Below are 15,409 nucleotides of genomic sequence, written 5' to 3' on the forward strand. Positions count from 1 at the left end.
CTGATTTTACACAGTTTCTTAATCTGTAAAATGAAGGTTGTGTCCCAGATGATCTCTTTCCAATCCCTGTAGACAATCCAAGGGGTCCCAAGAGCCATTCGTTCAACCAACATGCTAGTACAAGTACAGTACAACGCACTGAGGAAAGACCATTCTTCCTGACATCAAGGATCTGTAAATTTGTTGGTCTGGCCTTCCCTTCACAGATTCAGATTGCAACCTTTGTACCGTATTTGAGAGTTGCCACACTGAAGATTTGTTCCCCTGTAGCCAGCTTGGCAATGAGTCTCTCTGGCACATCACTAGCGAAGTTGTTCTTCAGATGACTAGTATAAAGCTGATCATGGGTTATGTTTTTCCAGCCTCATAGGAAGTGCTAGAGTTTTCTCTAAGCTGTCATAACCTGCAAGAACCCAGGGATCCCTCCTGGCCATGATTAAGCACTAAAAACTGGAAGAGATACAAATATCAATAACATAGAGATATGGACCCTCAAAGTCCACCACAGAGTAGTTGGATAGTCCTTATACCAGAAGAGCCATCCATGAGATTTCTCAACTGGCTGCTGTCCTTTTACCAACATTTCAGGCATGAAGTATAGCCCATACAAAGGTCTAGAGATGGGAGGTGGAGTCTTGTGTATATAGAACAGCCAGAAGGCTGGTTTGCCTGGACCATAGAGTGCACTCTATGAGGAGGAATGAAGGGGAGTAATTACATAATAAGGCTGGAAAGGTAGATCAGAGTCAAGGTTGTTTAAAGACCAAACGGAGGAGTTTGTATTTGACCCTAGAAGAAACAGAGATATTAGCGAGGGAGTCTCACTTACAGAAAACAAACAATTTTTCCTATCGCATAGGCAGAGTCCAAAAGTACGAAGTATTCAGTCCTAGTATAGCACGAAGGACTTTGTAGACAACATTTCAGATAAGTCATTTCTTCCGGGAAACATTGCCAAATATAGTTATTTATTAATTTTTGTGCAGTTAACCACAGTGGAGATCAATGATGAACAACTGGGGAGTTTTTGTCAAGACTTCCGGGTGTTACGGCAGCTTGGAAGGGAAGGTCTCAATTCTGTTGCCAGGAAGCTCTTTTTGATGGGCAGGGCTCCAAGAACATCCAACCAATTATAACTAGGAATTACCTAAAAAAGGCCAAAGACTCACTTCCTGTTGAAGTGAATGAACGTCACTTCTTCAGGGGAAAGGCTGCTGCTCAGCAAACAGCTCTAAGATGAAGACTCCCCAGAGCTTTGAGGAGCAAACCGAACGCATTGTAGAATCACTGCTCTTTGAATTCTTGGGTCCACCAGTGGTGAGACAAGGCCGCAGCTTCCATGGTAATGATGTCCTATTTGAGTTCCAAGGACCCAGCTTCCAAAATGTTGACGTCCCTGATTTTGGTAAGGCTTCCTGAGTGAGTAAGTAATGGCTATGGCTCTACACTATAGGAACTGGACCTACTCCGTAAGGAAACTTTCTACTAAAGCAGACCAGCACCACATCAGCAATTTACAGCCTTAGAGAATGGCCTGGGGCACTGAGAGATTAACTGACTCACCCTGGGTTGCACAGCCACTATGTGCCAGGGGTGGGACAGGGATGGCAATGGTCTTCCTTTCTCCAAAGACAGCTCTCTGTCCACTAGACACATCCCTCTTGGTTATCTCCTTTTAGGTCTTCAGCATTGTCTTTTTTCCCCTTTTTATTAGGAAGTTTTGTTGTTTAGTTATGTCCAACTCTTTGTGACCCCGTTTGTGGTTTTCTTAGTAAAGATACTGGAGTGGTTTCCCAATTCCTTCTCCAGCTTCTTTTACAGATAAGGAAACTAGGCAAACTAGGTTAAGTGACTTACCCAGGGTCACAGGGCTAGTAAGTAATTGAGGCCAGATTTGAACTTGAATGATTCTCCCTGACTCCAGGCCTGGTACTATATCCATTGCACCACCTAGCTGTCCTATTAGGCAACAGAAAATTCTGGCTGGTGGCCTATTTTTACTTTTTTTTTTTTTTCACATTAGGCAGTTTACAAAAAGGAAAAATAGGCCACCAGCCAGCCAGCATTTTCTTTTTGTCGTTGGCCAAAGTTTAGGTGGGTTTTGCAAATTAAGAGGGTTAAATTTGTTTCTCCTTTGTGATAGGAGACACACCATGGTAATTCAGTGAAGAGATTCTCTGTTGGTGGTGACAGACCACGCCAGTGAAATTATGAGGGGGAATCCATGAGGGAAGAGTACTGAAATTATTTAAAACTATGAGGGTACTTACCCATTCCCTTTGGGCACTCCCTGAAGGATGATTGTGTTTCCTTTGTCTTAGGTGAGCCAAGCTCTTTTGATGCGACAATCATTGCTGCCCGTCTTAGAATGCTAGGTGATCAGTTCAATGGAGAAATGGAACAATCTGCCAACAGAGTCATCGAAGAAGTTACTAAGGGACAGGTTAGGTTTCTAATCCTTGCCTACTATTCACCCCTTTGTTTTATTATAGCAATTCAAGGGAGAAAAAGTGAGGCCCCAAACCCAGTCAATCCCTGCTCTAAAAGCTCTGAAGCTGGGAATATGCTTAAATTAGCCCAAAGCATTATAAGATTTCAAAGCTGGAAAGGACCTCAGAGGCCATCTAAATCACCCCTCCGTGGGGTGATGTTATTCCCTCCTTGGTTCTTAAGTTCAAGTAATTCAAGGAGAATTTTCAGTTGTTGCCAGCCGTGTAGGGGCCAACCGCAGACTGAGCTGGAAGGACGGCGCTGCCCTGTCAAAGAACACTTCACAGACATGCTTTAGGATGCCCAATGTATACTATTTTGTTGTTCTTAGTGGCATGTTTGGTGGCTGGTGGCAGAGGGCATGGTGAAGTGACTAGAAATCTTGCCATGTGGGGATTAACTGAAGGAAGTGAGGATGAAAAGATGTAGTAGAGAAGAACTAGATGTTTGAAGGATTATTCTATGGAAGAGACTTGTTCTAATTGGCTAGAGAAGACTGAGCTAGGACCTGCAAGTAGAAGAGCTAACACTTATGACACCCCTTTTGGGTGCAAAGTGCTTTAAAAAAAACAGACCCAAACCTCTGTTTCAGAGGCATTCTGCGTGACAATTCAGTTTTGTTTTGTTTTGTTTCTTTAAAAGGAAGGATACCTTTTCTTTTCTCTATAGTTATGGAATCAGTACAAAAGGAGGATCAATTTCAGATAAACTAGTAATGTAGTAAAGATCCCTGAAGCCATATTCACTCATATATCAGTATACTAGTTGGAGTCAGGAGATGAGATTTCTCATACTATAACCATGCATTGTTTCTTGCCCAATAGGGCAATGTCAATATTTCCTTGAAGATGCTGAAGGCAGGGCTTGGAGAACCCAGCTACTATAGTCAATCTCTGCCCAACTCGGTATTGGAAGTATTGTCTCAGCCCCCTTCCAGAAGCAGCAGGTCCATTAATCTGGATGCCTGCCCTCTGTTCAATGGTCTCCTGGATTTTTCACTAACATATCCTGTGTCTTGACGACACCTTGCCTCTACAACTTAACTTTCTACCTCGCAGCCTCATCACTCAACTGAAAGTGGTTTCTCCAAAGTTACCAGTGACCTCTCAATTGCCAGATCTGATAGTGACTTTTTCTTAGTCCCCATTCTTGTTTATCTCTCTCTGGTATTAGACACTGCTGACCACTCTCTCCTCAACTTGGATATTTTCTCCTTTCTGGGTTTTTGTGACACCACTTTCTTTTGGTTTTCTTCAGTCTCCTTTGCTGGATCATCATTTGTATGCCTCTCCCTAACTGTGAATGTCTCCCACAGCACTGTCCTAGGACCTCTTCTCTTCTCTGCTCAGTTTTCTCTCTTTTGGTGACCTCATTAGCATCTCTATGCAGATGACTCCCACATCTCTGTATCCAACCCTACTTTCTCTCCCAAACTCCAATCCCACATTACCAACTGCCTGTTGGACACACCCAGCTTCATATCCTTTTGGCATCTTAAAATAGACATGTCCAAACCAGAATACATTATGTGAATTATTACTAAATTCACCCCTCTTCCAAACTTCCTTATTTCTGTCAAGAGCAACACTCACTTTCCAGTCACTTACATTTGAAACTGAGGGGTCATCTTTGACTCCTTCCTCTGTTTAAGTATCCAATCAAATGGTAAGTCTTGTTAATTGACCTCCACCAGATCTCTCCCATCTTCTTCTTTTCTCCACTTAAATGAAAGCAACCCTCATTTAAGCCCCTATCATCTCTCTCCTAGACTATTGCAATAACCTCTTAACTGGTCTCTCTGCCTTCAGGTTTTTGCCCCACTCTAATTCACCTTTCACACAGCTGCCAAAATGATTTTCCTAAAGCACAGATACTACAATATCACTCCCTTGCCGAATAGACTTTTTTAGCTCCCCAAACCACCTTTCCATCCTGAGCATACACTCCTCCTCACGCATTTACCAGTCTAGCCAAAGTGGCCTTCTTGTGGGATTCCTCACAATACTCCACCTCCCACCTCTGTACTTCGCACTGTCTCATGTGCCTCAGTGTTCTTCTTTGTTACCTCCATTTCTTAGAATGCCTAGTTTCATTCAAACCTCAGTTCTCACATGAAATGTTTCTTTCTTTTTTAAATTATTTTTTAGTTTTCAACATTCACTTCCACAAGATTTTGAGTTCCAAATTTTCTCCCCATCTCTTCCCTGTCCCACCCCAAGATGATGTGCATTCTAAATACCCCTTTCCTCAATCTGCCCTCCCTTCTATCACCACCCCCCCCTTCACTTATTCCCTTCCTTTTCTATTTTCCTGCAGGGCAGGATAGATTTCTATACCCCTTTGCCTGTATATCTTATTTCCCAGTTGCATGTGAAAACAATTTTAAACATTCATTTTCAAAACTTTGAGGTCCAAATTTTCTCCCTTCCTCCCTCTCCACACCCCCTCATTGAGAAGGTAAGCAATTTGATATAGATTATACATGTGTAGTCATGCAAAACACTTCCATAATAGTCATGTTATGAAAGACTAACTATATTTCTTTCTTTCTTTCTTTTTTTTTTTTTGCTTAGGCAGTTGGGGTTAAGTGACTTGCCCAGGGTCACATAGCTAGTAAGTGTCAAGTGTTTGGTCTGAGGCTGGATTTGAACTCAGGTACTCCTGACTTCAGGGCTGGTGCTCTATCTACTGCGCCACCTAGCTGCCCCAAGACTAACTATATTTCTCTTCATGCTACCTCGCCCCTCATTTATTCTATTCTCTCCTTTGACCCTGTCCCTTCCCAAAAGTGTTTGCTTTTGATTACTCCCTCCCTCAATCTGCCCTCCCTTCTATCACTCCCCCATTATCCCCTTCCCCCTATTTTCTTGTAGTATAAGATAGCTTTTCACACACAATTGAATATGTATGTTATTCCCTCCTTAAGCCAAATCCGATGAGAGTAAGATTCACTCATTCACTCTGACCTTCCCCCTCTTCCCCTCCACTGTAAAAGCTTTTTCTTCCCTCTTTTATGTGAGCTAATTTACCCCATTCTACCTCTCCCTTTCTTCTTCTCCCAGTATAATCCTCTTTCACCCCTTAATTTTATTTTTTAAACATTATCCCTTCATATTCAACTCACCCTGTTCTGTCTGTCTATATACATTCCCTCCAACTATCCTAGTGCTGAGAAAGGTTTCATGAGTTACAAATATCATCTTTCCATGTAGGAATGTAAACAGTTCAACTTTAATAAGTCCCTTATGATTTCTCTTTCCTGTTTACCTTTTCATGCTTCTCTTGAGTCTTGTATTTGAAAGTCAAATTTTCTATTCAGCTCTGGTCTTTTCATCAAGAATGCTTGAAAGTCTTCTATTTCACTGAATATACATTTTTCCCCCTGAAAGATTACACTCAGTTTTGCTGGATAGGTGATCTTGGTTTTAATCCTAGCTCCTTTGACCTCCGAAATATCATATTCCAAGACCTCTGATCCCTTAATGTAAAAGTTGCTAAATCTTATGTAATCTTGATTGTATTTCCATAATACTTGAATTGTTTCTTTCTGGCTGCTTGCAATATTTTCTCCTTGACCTGGGAACTCTGAAATGTGGCTATAATATTCCTAGGAATTTTCCTTTGGGGATCTCTTTCAGGAGGTGATCAGTAGATTCTTTCAATTTCTATTTTACCCTCTGTTCTAGAATATCAGGGCAGTTTTCCTTGATAATTTCTTGAAAGATGGTGTCTAGGCTCTTTTTTTGATCATGGCTTTCAGATAATCCAACAATTTCATCTCTCCTGGATCTATTTTCCAGATTAGTTGTTTTTTCAATGAAATATTTCACATTGTCTTCTATTTTTTCATTCTTTTGGTTTTGTTTATAGTTTCTTGATTTCTCACAGTCATTAGTTTCCATTTGCTTCATTTTAATTTTTAAGGAATTATTTTCAGGGCAGCTAGATGGTGCAGTGGATAGAGCACTGGCCCTAGAGTCAGGAGGACCTGAGTTCAAATCTGGCCTCAGATACATGATACTCACTAGCTGTGTAACCCTGGGCAAGTCACTTAACCCTGAATGCCTCACAAAAAAAAAGAAAAAGAAAAAAAGAAAGAAAAAAAGGAACTATTTTCTTCAGTGACCTTTTTGGACTTCCTTTTCCATTTGGCCAATTCTGCCTTTTTTTTTTTTTTTTAATTGGTGAGGCAATTGCCCAGAGTCACACAGCTAGTGAGTGTTATGTGTCTAAGGCTGGATTTGAACTCAGGTCCTCCTGATTAGGGCCAGTGCTCTATCCACTGTGCCACCTAACTGCCCCATAAATGCACTTTTTTTTTTTTTTTTTGGTGAGGGCAATTGAGGTTAAGTAACTTGCCTAGGTTCACAAAGCTAGTGTCAAGTGTCTGAGGCTGGATTTGAACCCAGGTCTTCTTGACTCCAGGGCCAGTGCTCTATCCACTGTGCCACCTAGCTGCCCCTCCCCCCCATTCTGCTTTTTAAGGCATTCTTCTCTTCATTGACTTTTTACACCTCTTTTGCCATTTGGGTTAGTCTATTTTTTAAGGTGTTATTTTCTTCAGTATTTTTTTGGGTCTCCTTTAGCAAGCCAGTGACTCATTTTTCATGATTTTCTTGTATCACTCTCATTTCTCTTTCCAATTTTTCCTCTACTTCTGTTTTTACTTTTTTTTTTTTTTTTTGCTGAGGCAATGGGGTGAAGTGACTTGCCCAGGGTCACACAGCTAGTGCGTATCATGTATCTGAGGCCAGATTTGAACTCAGGAATTCCTGAATCTGGGGCTGGTATTCTATCCACTGCACCACCTAGCTGGCCCTCCTCTACTTTTCTTATTTGATTTTCAAAATCCTTTTTGAGCTCTTCCATGGCCTGGGACCAAGTCAAATTTTTCTTGGAGGCCTTGGATGTAGGAGCTTTGGCTTTGTTGTCTTCTGGTTGTGTGTTTTGATATTCTTTGTCACCAAAGTAAGATTCTATGGTCTGAGTTTTTTGCCTCTGTTTGCTCTTGTTACCAGTCAATCACTTAATTTTTAACTCTTTGTTAAGGTAGGGGTTTGCTTCCAGTGTGGAGGGTGTACTGTTCCAAGCTTCAGGGGTTTTGTGCAACTGTTTTCAGAGATACTTCTAGGAACTTGTAAATTTTCTTTCTTCCAAGGTGGTGTGATCAAAGGAGAGGTGTTTACTCCTTTCCTGGCCTGTGCTCTGGTCTATGAGGGACTACAAGCACTCTTTTCTGCCTTGGAAATGTGAGGAGGATTCCCTCTCCACCACCCAAGTTCCACCACACCAGCACTCCTCCTTGCCCCAGGACCGCCACCTAGTACTGTGACTCAGATCCAAGCACAGGCAAAGCAAGAAAATTCTGCCTCAATGCCAGTAAAGAGATCCCTACAATCCTCCTTTGATCAGCCATTTGATATCCCCACCGTCTTGGGCTGAGAGCTCCCGAAGCAGCCGCTGCCCCAAGATACGCTAGACCAGGTCTGGACCATACTCCTCTCTTACTGACCTTTAGATAATCAACATGTAGAAAGGAAATTAAGAATTCACTATAGAGGTAGAAATAGGGAGCTGGCCTTGGAGAGCTGAATTCAGGCCTTTCCCACTGACCTTCTAAGTTGTCTTTGGTATTTGTGGGTTGAGAAATCTGGAAACCACCACAGCTCCCTGTGATTTAGTCCCCTGAGATTTGTTCCTCTGGCCCTGTCTTTGATTGCGTGACCCACACTGAACTGCACTCCTCTCCCAGCCTGGCACAACAGACCTTTCCTATCAACCTTCCAGGCTGTCTTTGGCTGGAAATTTGTTTCAGTCTGTCTTTTTGTGGGTTCTGCTGCTCCAGAATTTGTTTAGAATAATTTTTTACAGGTGTTTGGAGGAGTTTGGGGGAGAGCTCAAGCAAGTCACTGCCTTTACTCTGCCTTCTTGACTCCCCCCTCCCCCAATGAAACGTTTCTCGATCACCCCAGCTGCTAGTGCCTTGTTGCCTAATTAGTTTGTATTTATTTTCTTTATGTTATGTATGTACGCATGTATACACACACACACACACCCCTATGCTATCTTCCTATCAGCTGTAAACTTCTTGAGGGCAGGAGTTTAATGTCTGTTTTTGTATCCCTGGTGCCAGTATAGTGTCAGATGCATGGGAGACACCTGATACATACTTACTGATTTATATTTATTTCTTCAGGTAGCTGCTGTATTACAGGACACAGTGAAATCACTCAGTCAGACGTGGTGTGCCCAAGAGCCTAGCCTGGCCTATGAGAGGGCCTTTCTGGCTGTGTCTGTGAAGCTACTGGAGGTTGTCTCCCACAAGATACCTCAGAGGGCCAGGCAGTTAGCTGGACCCATGAGGGATATGATCAATGAGAACATAGCTGTTCGACAGTATATTGAAGGCCAAGGTGGTTGGGTAAGTGCTCTCTCTAACTCTGGTAGCTTTTGTCTTCTGTTTGTACTGATGGCCAGAGGTTCACAATTCTGTCCTCTACCTGGTCACTAATTTCCAGTTTGTGGGATTAGACAGGCCTACTGCTAGCAGCTTAGCCTCTATATGGTTGGCTCCAAATGTTGATGTTTATGACCAGTGGTATGCTAGCAAATGTTTAATGAATCAGCTTTTTGAAAAAAAAAAGTGCATACAGTATACTTTTAAGTTTAATTTGTACTACTAACATTTTCTCTGTTATTTCCTTAAGTCTAGAAATCAACAAACAATAAACTAAGCCCTGATTTATAATGTTTGCTGATTTCCAAGAAGTAAAAGCTCACACTGAAAATTTAATAGTCAGCTCTCTTGAGCTGGTTTGAGTGGCATCCCTATCTGTAAATACATATATACATACATACATACATACATACACACACACACATATGCATGTGCATATACACAGATATATGTCCATATACACATGCATATATACCTACATATATTTATTCATATGTGTATATATGTGTATGTGTATATGTATATATATCTGTATCTATATTTATCAATAACACTCAATTTCATTGGTGTAGAGAATTACTGGGTGAGGAAATGCCTACTATCAATGTAGGTCATCACCTCTGCAATTTATCATCATGGGAAACTGCTTAGAGCATTGAGAGATTACATGACCTGCCCAGAGTCACAGAGCAAGTATGTGTCAGGAGCGAGGCCTGAACTCAGCTCTCTAAGGCCAGCTCCCTATTTCTACCTCTATAGTGAATTCTTAATTTCCTTTCTACATGTGGATTATCTAATTTGTGAATTATGTGTAGCAAAATTTAAATTTCAAGGAGCAGCTAAGTGGCACAGTGGATAGAGCACCGACCCTGAAGTCAGGAGGACCTGAATTCAAATCCGGCCTCAAATCAAACACTTGACACTAGCTGTGTGACCCTGGGCAAGTCACTTAACCCCAATTACCTAAAATAAAATAAAATAAAATTTAAATTTCAGTTTAGTTTCCTCCTATCCTCTAACAAATTCCCTAATCATCTTCCTCCACCAATTGATGTGCTGTTAGGAAGCGCAAACTAATTTGAAGGTAAACCTAAGCAAAACAAAATCCAACACATTTGAAAGGCTAAAAAAGTAATCAGACAGTGCGTAATCCAGCCAAATCTAAAATATTTTTGCATGGTCTTTTCTTTGGGATGACGTGATGCACTGCTCTCCTCTATTAACATAACTTATCAAAGGACCCTTTAAGAGGTATACTTTCCAGAGTTGATCCTAAGCCACTGTGGTGATGGGGCAGGGTGAGATTCCTAAATTTCTCCTTTAACTTTTTCAGGAATGAGATTGTCTGACTTCAGGGTTTTTATTTCCTTTGCAGGAGAATCTGAGACCAGCTCCCAATTAACCATTACCTAAACCTTGACTGGCTGATTGAACATCCTCTGTTTATTAAAAAACAAACAAAAAAATAAAACCAAAAAAAACAAGAAGGAAAGAAAGAAAGAAAAAGTTTATTCGTTCAAGATTCCTGCAGCTATGGAGTTCCTGATACCCGCAGGCATTTTGCAGTCTTTGTTTTTATTTACAAACAGACAAAAATAGATCTTCAAGACTGAAAGGAAGTAATTCCCTTTGGGGCACTGTGCCAACTTGTCAGAGAGACTTTGGGGTAGGGTGATTCTCATATCACACCCTATAGCTAAATGGCTATTTATAAAATCAGCCTTGCCCCTTGATTTGAGCGTGTACACTATTCCACTGGTTATGCATCCAAAAGAACTTCTGGGAAATCTATGGGATGGTACTGCCCCCATTTTAAAAAATTAATTTAGGGTTGGGACTTGCAATTTCATTGATGTGTAGAACTCAAACTGTAACTCTGCCCTCCGTGTACTTTGTGATCCAATGATAGTCATCTCCTTGCTTTTCCTTGAACAAAATATTACATCTCCTGACTTTGTGTATTTTCTTTTTTTAATTAATTTTTCTTTTTTCCAATTAATCTGTCATCACTCCTTCTCTCTCTTCTACCTCCACTGGAAAAAAAAAACAAAAACAAAAAACAAACAATAAATACACATAGCCAAACAAAATATATTTCCACATTGGCCATGCCCCTAAATGAGTGTCTCATTCCATATATCTAGCCCATTATCTTTGTCGGGAGGTAGGTAGCATTCTAAATCACTGGGTCCTCTAGAATTCTGTTTGATATTTGTCATTTATTAAGTCTTTCAAAACTATTCACTTTTACAATAGTGTTCTTATAGTAAAAATTATTCTACTGGTTCCGCTCATTTCATTCTGTGTAAATTCAAAGTGAGGTACAGATGACACCTGTTCTCCTTACCTTTTGGTTGTTTATATAGACTTTTACTTGTGCTACCACCACCCCCCAATTATGGGAGATAATAAGTTTTCCTTTGTTGAATGCAGCTGATTTTGCTCGACTCCAGAGAAGCAAATTGCCTGAGAGCAATCAAAACCAGTTAAAGGTGGACAAGAAGATGAAAACCCGTTTAAAAAAAAAAGAATGTTAAATGCAGACATCAGAAGGGGCTACCTGACTTTGCCCCAACTGACCCCACGATTGGAGCAGGTCCAAATAGGTTTCCTTGCTGCTGCAGCTAGAGCCCAAGTCTGCTGTTGTGACCAGACATCACCCCCTTTTCCCCCCAACCTCCTCCATGCTTCTCTATGGACTTTCAGTTTTTATGCAAACCAACTCATGTAACAGTTTCTCCAGGCTGTGCCTCCTATGAGACGCTCTCCCTGTTGAAATGTGTATTTAACCCTGTCCCACTCTGCTTCTCTTGGGTATTCCAGTACCTGGTGCTGTCTGGTGACCCCAAATTGCAATTCCCTTGCCTCTGTTAATGACCCTAGTTTTTGCAATTTTGGTAGGCTTCTTTAATTTCAGGTTGATGCTCTCATTCCTCTGCTTTTCTTGCCTAGTATATCTTTTTTTTTTTGGCCCTTCCTTTCTTTTTTTTCTTTTAACACCAACCAAACAAGAAGAACCACTTCCAGGCTCTTTGTATTTGACTCTCTCTGTGACCCCTGATGACAACACTGTTGTTAGGAGACACCTGTATCACCTTCCTCCACTGTTACAGTGCAAAGATTTTGTCCTCATTAAGTCTTTTCCAATTGTTCAATTGCATTACCTTTTTGTGTTTCTTTAGTCTTTTCATTGGAAATGCTTAGAAGTTCTCCATTTGATTAAAGGTTCATTTTTTTTTCCTTTTTAGGATTATACTTAATTTTCTTGGCAAGTTATTCTTAGTCATAAGCCTTTATCTTTATTGCCCTTTGGAATATTGCATTTTGTGTTCCTCACTCCTTTATAATCAATGTGATACTGATTATGGTTCCTTGGTCACTATAATTCCTTGAATTCTTTCTTTCTGGCTGCTTGAGGTATTTGTCCTTTGGTCTGGAAACTCTGGATTCTGATCATGATGTTCCTGGGAGTTTTTGAGGTTTCTTTCAGGAAGTGATCCATGGCTTCTTTCTATTTTCACCTTGCCTTCTTATTCTAATTATATCAGGGCACTTTTCTTCCATCATTTCTTGATGGTAAGATGATAAGATATTCATATTCTGTTTTTGGTCATAGCTTTCCAGTAGTCAGATAATTCTTGGACAAATAAGTCCTTCTGTTCTTAATATTATCAGATAGAGACTTCAAACAGGGAAAATAATTTCACTTTCTCTACAATTATCAGTGCAATTTTATATGTAAACCCTAATCCAATTTTTAGAATTTGTTACTTAAATATACTCAAATTCTGTATATCCCATTAGAAACATTTGGAAACCATGTGTGTGTGTGTGTGTGTGTGTGTGTGTGTGTGTGTGTGTGTGTGTACATACAGATATATAGATATCCTAGTTCTTAGAGAAAACAGTCTGATCCTGTGGCTCTCTCAAAATTTACTCCATTTAATTAGAAAACTTTTATATCTTTGTCTTGTTCCCTCGTTTTGAGGATATTGTTCCCCTATCACCCTGAAAGAATGAGACACTTCAAGGATACTTATATATGCATATGCAACTATTAACAAGTGGATGACAAACCCAAGAACTCATTTACTTGGCTGCTTATGATATGGTATCGACTAAAAATTCAGATTAAAAGCAGTAAGATCTCTCGTACTTGCATCCTATTATAGCAACTCAGAGATGTTCACCTACCCTGATTATAGAAATTTGCTATGAAAGAAAAAGGAGGGATGTGGTTATGATGCGATCAAGACTGTCCCCTTAAGGGTACAGACTAACCTGACATTAAGCCATAATAGGGGAAAACCTCCTTTAGCTCTGTTTGTTTTAGGCATGACTCATATTTGCTGCCAATCATGTAGCAAAATTTCACATTATTCACAGGGTTTTGAAAGTCAGTCTCAGAATTAACCAGGTGGGAAAATTTCATGTTCAGAAAGGAAATAGCACAATGGGGAAACTGAGTCAAGAGGATCTTATCTTACTATGCAAAGTTGTCCCCTCAACTTTCCCAGACACAGACACTCACCTATAGCAGTTCTCAGACTTCACTCCCTTTTCGGCAACACAAGGCATTCCCTTTGAATAGTGAATGATTGGCTTTATGACAATTGAGGCAACCCTACCTGAAACAAAAACCTCAAAATAACATCAAATTATAGTCCCAAGAGATTTTATTTCAAATAGCAAAATTTCATTAATCACCACTAGGGCTAGGTTATTATTATTTTTCTCATGTATGCAATAATAGTTAACAATAAGTGAATATAAGGACATTTCATTTATCCTTCATTTGTAAATTAAGAATAATCACATTCTGAAGTTCCACATATACAATAAATCAATGACAGTTGACTTAAAACCCCCAGAAAAATACTGGTTATAGTAAGCCTCCAATCTGTATTGCCTATTCACCCCCAAGTAAGACTGAAATCTTTGAATCTAAGGTCTACTGTTACTAAGTTGGCTCAAAGATGAAACTTCATATATATTTTTACTAATAGATGCAAGTTCATTATTTTCATAAGTGATGGTCAAATAATCTCAGATGAAACTCACTTTTTACTATAAGCAAATTTGTAAGCCTCTGCACTTTGACTGGGAGTGGTCCTAGTTTCTCAAAACTTCAGTACTTCAGAATATTACATCATGTGGTCAGCAGGGATAATAAGGTCTTATGATCCTACCTGAGCAGAAAGTTCCAAGGAACTTCACTGATAAAGATAACTTGAAGAGTACTTTGCTACTCTTTCTCCTAACAGTTATCATTATTGTTATTCAGTTTAAAGCAAAATAAACCCCATTATATATTTAACAGTTTTTCAAACATTTTTAATTCTTTTAACAGCTCAATTCATAATCCAACAGCATCTGGATTAATAAAGAAGTTACTTTTCTTTTTTTTTTTTTTTTTTTTTTGCTTTTTGGTGAGGCAATTGGGGTTAAGTGACTTGCCCAGGGTCACATAGCTAGTAAGTGTCAAGTGTTTGCTCTGAGGCCGAATTTGAACTCAGGTCCTCCTGACTTCAGGGCCAGTGCTCTATCCATTGCACCACCTAGCTGCCCCCTATAATATACCTTTTTTTTTGTTTGTTTTTTGGGTTGGGCAATGGGGGTTAAGTGACTTGTCCAGGGTCACACAGCTAGTAAGTGTTATGTGTCTGAGGCCGGATTTGAACTCAGGTCCTCCTGAATCCAGGGCCACGAAGTTACTTTTCTAACAGTATTTCTGATATAATGTTTCTCAGTTTTCACAATATATGGAAAATTTTAGAAACACAGTAACATCATACATAATGCTATGTATTTAAAACATGAAACAAAACTTATTACCAGTCAAGTGACTTTTGTTTTCTCAACCTAACCTAATCCCATGTATATACTTAAGGGCGGGGGGGGGGGGGGAGAGGGGGAAATAAGGCTTTTTCAGTTGTAACTCTGGGAAGGTCAAAAAGGCCAAGGGCTAGTAGTCAGGAAAAGCTATTTAGTAAAAAAGAAAGAAGATGCTGAAAAATTGAATGCTGCAAACATATTTCTATATTTTCGATATCATAAAGAATAGCCAAATAGTTTCTACAATCCTTATCTGAATGAAATCTAAACCCTCCCTCAAACTTCTTTCCAAAATTTCCAAACCCTTTACTTTCAAGGCTTCTACTTGCAGTCAATGCAGAGTATAACTTTCTTAATGTTCTACCCATTTCCTCTTATCTTTACTTGCTAAAACTTTCTCTTTTTCTTTCTTTATTAAAGCCTTTCAAAACTGCATCTGTCCAGTTTGTTTCATATTCTGATTCAACACTTCTCTTTCTTCTGTTTGCTTAATTCCTCTAGTCTTTATTTCCCAATCATACCCCAGATTATTTATAGAACCTATATATTAGCACATGGTTTTATTATACAAAGCCAGAGACTATTTTTCTAAAGATTTTGAGAGTTCCTCAGAAAAATTTTCTCTCT

General features: G+C 39.8%; 1 protein-coding gene across 1 annotated transcript; it reads left to right on the forward strand.

Moving 5' to 3' along the window:
- The first annotated feature begins 1,164 nt into the window (after nt 1-1,164).
- On the forward strand, nt 1,165-10,899 carry BCL2L15 (BCL2 like 15). Its single transcript, XM_027860351.1, has 4 exons — nt 1,165-1,405; nt 2,322-2,443; nt 8,687-8,911; nt 10,323-10,899. Exons 1-4 carry the CDS (start codon nt 1,237-1,239, stop codon nt 10,347-10,349), a joined length of 543 nt encoding a protein of 180 aa, XP_027716152.1. The 5' UTR covers nt 1,165-1,236; the 3' UTR covers nt 10,350-10,899.
- Nucleotides 10,900-15,409: the final 4,510 nt, after the last annotated feature.

Source organism: Vombatus ursinus, unplaced genomic scaffold (assembly GCF_900497805.2).
Source record: "Vombatus ursinus unplaced genomic scaffold, bare-nosed wombat genome assembly UNPS02014179.1, whole genome shotgun sequence".
Lineage (NCBI taxonomy): Eukaryota > Metazoa > Chordata > Mammalia > Diprotodontia > Vombatidae > Vombatus > Vombatus ursinus.